Below are 6000 nucleotides of genomic sequence, written 5' to 3'. Positions count from 1 at the left end.
TTGATAATTACATTAATTATTCAGGTACACCGCAGCCAGACAGCTGCTGATTGGTCCGTCCAGTCGTTCAGGTGAAGGTCAGGTGATCTGGGATTGGTCGCGGTGAGGCAGCTGCCATGGAAACAAAACAACAAGACAGGTGAGACACAGAATGCAAGTTACCTGGGCGGGGCCTAAAAACAAGGTCAAGAATCTGGGCGGGGCTTAAAGAGGTGGTCAGGTACCTGGGCGGGCTTTAACAGGAAGTGAAGCCCTTCCAGTAGAAGTTCTTGCAGCCGGCCTTGCGTTCGCGGGGGGCCATGTTGTTGGGGGGGTCGACGGACCGCTCCAGGTTCAACCTCCCACCTGTCGCCATGGAAACGACCTCAGCCTCCCGCTGGGCGTCGGCCTCTGGCAGAGACATCTGAGCCAGCAGGTCCTCCACGGCACGCTTACTCCAGTCCTGGAAACCAGTTCAGGTTCTGAATGTTGTGGTTCTTCATATTCTCATGTGTGATGTGGTTCTGTCGTTCATGTTCTCATGTGTGATGTGGTTCTGTCCTTCTTGTTCTCATGTGTGATGTGATTCTGTCCTTTGTGTTCTCATGTGTGATGTGGTTCTGTCCTTCTTGTTCTCATGTGTGATGTGATTCTGTCCCTTTGTATTCTCATGTGTGATGTGGTTCTGTCCTTCTTGTTCTCATGTGTGATGTGGTTCTGTCCTTCTTGTTCTCATGTGTGATGTGGTTCTGTCCTTCTTGTTCTCATGTGTGATGTGGTTCTGTCCTTTGTGTTCTCATGTGTGATGTGGTTCTGTCCTTCTTGTTCTCATGTGTGATGTGGTTCTGTCCTTCTTGTTCTCATGTGTGATGTGGTTCTGTCTTTCTTGTTCTCATGTGTGATGTGGTTCTGTCCTTCTTGTTCTCATGTGTGATGTGGTTCTGTCCTTCTTGTTCTCATGTGTGATGTGGTTCTGTCCTTCTTGTTCTCATGTGTGATGTGGTTCTGTCTTTCTTGTTCTCATGTGTGATGTGGTTCTGTCCTTCTTGTTCTCATGTGTGATGTGGTTCTGTCCTTCTTGTTCTCATGTGTGATGTGGTTCTGTCATTCTTGTTCTCATGTGTGATGTGGTTCTGTCCTTCTTGTTCTCATGTGTGATGTGGTTCTGTCCTTCTTGTTCTCATGTGTGATGTGGTTCTGTCCTTCTTGTTCTCATGTGTGATGTGGTTCTGTCTTTCTTGTTCTCATGTGTGTTGTGGTTCTGTCCTTCTTGTTCTCATGTGTGATGTGGTTCTGTCATTCTTGTTCTCATGTGTGATGTGGTTCTGTCTTTCTTGTTCTCATGTGTGATGTGGTTCTGTCCTTCTTGTTCTCATGTGTGATGTGGTTCTGTCCTTCCTGTTCTCATGTGTGATGTGGTTCTGTCCTTCTTGTTCTCATGTGTGATGTGGTTCTGTCCTTCTTGTTCTCATGTGTGATGTGGTTCTGTCTTTCTTGTTCTCATGTGTGATGTGGTTCTGTCCTTCTTGTTCTCATGTGTGATGTGGTTCTGTCCTTCTTGTTCTCATGTGTGATGTGGTTCTGTCCTTCTTGTTCTCATGTGTGATGTGGTTCTGTCCTTCTTGTTCTCATGTGTGATGTGGTTCTGTCCTTTGTGTTCTCATGTGTGATGTGGTTCTGTCCTTCTTGTTCTCATGTGTGATGTGGTTATGTCCTTCTTGTTCTCATGTGTGATGTGGTTCTGTCCTTCTTGTTCTCATGTGTGATGTGGTTCTGTCCTTCTTGTTCTCATGTGTGATGTGGTTCTGTCCTTTGTGTTCTCATGTGTGATGTGGTTCTGTCCTTCTTGTTCTCATGTGTGATGTGGTTCTGTCCTTTGTGTTCTCATGTGTGATGTGGTTCTGTCCTTCTTGTTCTCATGTGTGATGTGGTTCTGTCCTTCTTGTTCTCATGTGTGATGTGGTTCTGTCCTTCTTGTTCTCATGTGTGATGTGGTTCTGTCCTTTGTGTTCTCATGTGTGATGTGGTTCTGTCCTTCTTGTTCTCATGTGTGATGTGGTTCTGTCCTTCTTGTTCTCATGTGTGATGTGGTTCTGTCCTTCTTGTTCTCATGTGTGATGTGGTTCTGTCCTTCTTGTTCTCATGTGTGATGTGGTTCTGTCCTTCTTGTTCTCATGGTTCTCTCACCTGTGACAGGAGTCCGGCGCTGCGAGCTCGTTGTAGCAGTCTGTGGGGCCGCAGCTCCGGATCCAGGTCCTGGTTCTGGTACTGGTCCTGGTCTCTGTCGGGCTGGGAGGAGACGCCTGGGCCGCACAGAACCAATGCCACGAGGACCAAGATGGCGGGATTACAAACGTACTGCATAGCTGCCAAAATATCGTGAGGAGAAGAAGAAGATTTACAGCGAGGAGCTCTAGGAAGGAAAAGACCAACGAAGAAGAATGAAGAAGAGAAGCAGTTCCTACTTCTGCTGGTCTGGTGTCTTCTGGTGTCTTCTGCTGGTCTGGTGTTCTGGTACTGGTCTCTGGTCCTGGTCCTCTGGGTGCTGCTCTTTTGAAGGCAGGAGGCTCCTCCTCCTTTGGTCACATGGAGTGCTGCTCGTGATGGGCAGCTAGCGGGCTGCGCGGCGACGGAGGCTCGCTGACACCACGTCAAACAAACGTCCATTAGTCCTCAAGGACCTAGAACCATAAAACAATAAAGAAGGCAAACAGAACCGAGGTAATGAGCTCAAAGGACTCATGTCGGTTATCTCTCCCAACACTCAGGAGCTCTGCTCTGAGATCAGTTCTTAACATCTATTGTACTTATGGTCACATGACATCTATTGTTCATCAGGTCACATGACATCTAGTGTTCATCTGGTCACATGACATCTATTGTTCATCTGGTCACATGACATCTAGTGTTCATCTGGTCACATGACATCTATTGTTCATCTGGTCACATGACATCTATTGTTCATCTGGTCACATGACATCTAGTGTTCATCTGGTCACATGACATCTATTGTTCATCTGGTCACATGACATCTATTGTTCATCTGGTCACATGACATCTATTGTTCATCTGGTCACATGACATCTATTGTTCATCTGGTCACATGACATCTATTGTTCATCTGGTCACATGACATCTATTGTTCATCTGGTCACATGACATCTATTGTTCATCTGGTCACATGACATCTATTGTTCATCTGGTCACATGACATCTATTGTTCATCTGGTCACATGACATCTATTGTTCATCTGGTCACATGACATCTATTGTTCATCTGGTCACATGACATCTATTGTTCATCTGGTCACATGACATCTATTCTTCTGTCCATCCGGGGAGAGGGATCCTCCTCTGTTGCTCTCCTGAAGGTTTCTTCCCTTTTTTCCCTGTCAAAGGTTATTTTTGGGGAGTTTTTCCTGATCCGATGTGAGGTCAAAGGTCAGGGATGTCTATGTGTACAGATTGTAAAGCCCTCTGAGGGGAGTTTGTAATTCTATAAATTAATAGAATTAAAACTCATGTTTGATGATACGACTTTTGTGACTGCATTGCATTGTGGGACATTACTACTACCTGTGTAGCATGTTGTTTTATTATTACTTTATTGAGTAGAATCCACACTAGAAGCTTTTATGTATTCAATATCTCTCCTGAGCTTCCACCACTAAAACAAATCATCTTCATCTTCACGCTCGTCTGCATCACTTTCTCAGAACGCTAATCAACAGCACATTAGCAGCTGGTTGCTGAGGAGCCGCTGGTATGAACACACACACACACACACACACACACACACACAGTCACACACACACACACACACACACACACACACACACAGTCACACACACACACACAGTCACACACACACACACACACACAGTCACACACACACACACACACACACACACAGTCACACACACACACACACACAGTCACACACACACACACACAGTCACACACACACACACACACAGTCACACACACACACACACACACACACACACACACAGTCACACACACACACACACACACACACAGTCACACACACACTGTGTGTGCTCAGTGTGTGTGTGTGTGTGTGTGTGACTGTGTGTGTGTGTGTGTGTGTGTGACTGTGTGTGTGTGTGTGTGACTGTGTGTGTGTGTGTGTGTGTGTGTGACTGTGTGTGTGTGTGACTGTGTGTGTGTGTGTCTGTGTGTGTGTGTGTGTGTGTTTCCACTCACTGAGTCACTGAGTGAAGTCACCAACATGGAAATTATTTCTCTTTGAAATCAAACATAATGTTTCCAGGAAAACTTAAAATGATTATCTTTAAATATTACTACGCATGAATACACTGTATTTAAATGATGTTTCTCTTTAAATATTACTACGCATGAATACACTGTATTTAAATGATGTTTCTCTTTAAATATTACTATACATGAATACACTGTATTTAAATGATGTTTCTCTTTAAATATTACTACGCATGAATACACTGTATTTAAATGATGTTTCTCTTTAAATATTACTATACATGAATACACTGTATTTAAATGATGTTTCTCTTTAAATATTACTATACATATATTACTACAGCTCACAGATTAATCTCACTAAACTCATTAATCTTGTGTGTCATGAATAAACGGCAATTAACTATGATTACCATTATTGAGACATATTTTGAAAATAAAGAGTAAAAACATTGAATTTGAAAGATTTTATATAATATAACAATAAGAACTTTATGTGTTCATACTCAAAGCGATAAACAAACATCTTTTCATACGTTTTACTACAAAAGAGAGAAACGTCTGAGAATAAAGAGTTCATTCAAATAACTGCAGAAGAAATTCAATTTATTTTTTCAATAGTTTATTTTGTATAGCCCAATATCACAAATTACAACCTCCCCTCAGAGGGCTTTACAATCTGTACACATAGACATCCCTGACCTTTGACCTCACATCAGATCAGGAAAAACTCCCCAAAAATAACCTTTCAGGGAAAAAAGTGAAGAAACCTTCAGGAGAGCAACAGAGGAGGATCCCTCTCCCCGGATGGACAGATGAATAGATGTCATGTGACCAGATGAACAATAGATGTCATGTGACCAGATGAACACTAGATGTCATGTGACCAGATGAACACTAGATGTCATGTGACCAGATGAACAATAGATGTCATGTGACCAGATGAACAATAGATGTCATGTGACCAGATGAACAATAGATGTCATGTGACCAGATGAACAATAGATGTCATGTGACCAGATGAACAATAGATGTCATGTGACCAGATGAACAATAGATGTCATGTGACCAGATGAACAATAGATGTCATGTGACCAGATGAACACTAGATGTCATGTGACCAGATGAACAATAGATGTCATGTGACCAGATGAACAATAGATGTCATGTGACCAGATGAACAACAGATGTCATGTGACCAGATGAACAGAGTTACATAGAAAGAAATGTGACCAAGTCTCTAAACTGCATCCCTGTTTCCTTCACTTGCGTCCTAGTCCCTCCCACCAGGGATGCATGGAGGAAACCATGCGAGGAGAGGAATCAAGGAAACATGATTTCAGAGAAATGATACAAGAAACAACGTTGGTTTCTGATGACGATCAATTAGCTGGTTCTGTGGATTAGAGATTATACAATCCACTTAAATTATCATCACTTCAGAGATGTTTCCTCTGTTAAACAAACTGCATTGAGTATTTATACACTTGGGATGTACTCCTAGAGGAGAGAATTTACTTCCTGGTTCACGGTTTACTTCCTGGTTTACGGTTTACTTCCCGGTTAACGGTTTATTTCCTGGTAAACGGTGTACTTCCTGATTCACGGTTTACTTCCTGGTAAACGGTTTACATCCTGGTTAATGGTTTACTTCTTGGTTCACGGTTTACTTCCTGGTTAACGGTTTACATCCTGGTTCATGGTTTACTTCCTGGTTCACGGTTTACTTCCTGGTTAATGGTTTACTTCTTAGTTCACGGTTTACTTCCTGGTTAACGG

At 43.0% G+C, this 6000-nt stretch overlaps 1 protein-coding gene across 1 annotated transcript in view; it reads right to left on the bottom strand.

Moving 5' to 3' along the window:
- LOC117741514 (somatostatin-2-like) overlaps positions 1 to 2732 on the bottom strand; it is a 2753-nt gene extending 21 nt beyond the window's left edge. The window contains exons 1-4 of the mRNA XM_034548593.1: positions 2445 to 2732; positions 2167 to 2345; positions 225 to 442; positions 1 to 111 (exon numbers count right to left, since the gene is read on the bottom strand). The exon at positions 1 to 111 is cut by the window's left edge and continues 21 nt beyond it. Of these exons, the coding sequence (XP_034404484.1) occupies positions 236 to 442; positions 2167 to 2345; positions 2445 to 2646 (588 nt within the window). The 5' untranslated portion in view covers positions 2647 to 2732 and the 3' untranslated portion in view covers positions 1 to 111; positions 225 to 235. The remainder of the gene's footprint in view (positions 112 to 224; positions 443 to 2166; positions 2346 to 2444) is intronic.
- Between the last annotated feature and the right edge of the window lie 3268 nt (positions 2733 to 6000).

This window comes from Cyclopterus lumpus, chromosome 13 (genome assembly GCF_009769545.1).
Source record: "Cyclopterus lumpus isolate fCycLum1 chromosome 13, fCycLum1.pri, whole genome shotgun sequence".
Taxonomy (NCBI): Eukaryota; Metazoa; Chordata; class Actinopteri; order Perciformes; family Cyclopteridae; genus Cyclopterus; species Cyclopterus lumpus.
This window is presented reverse-complemented; position numbering and strand designations above follow the sequence as displayed.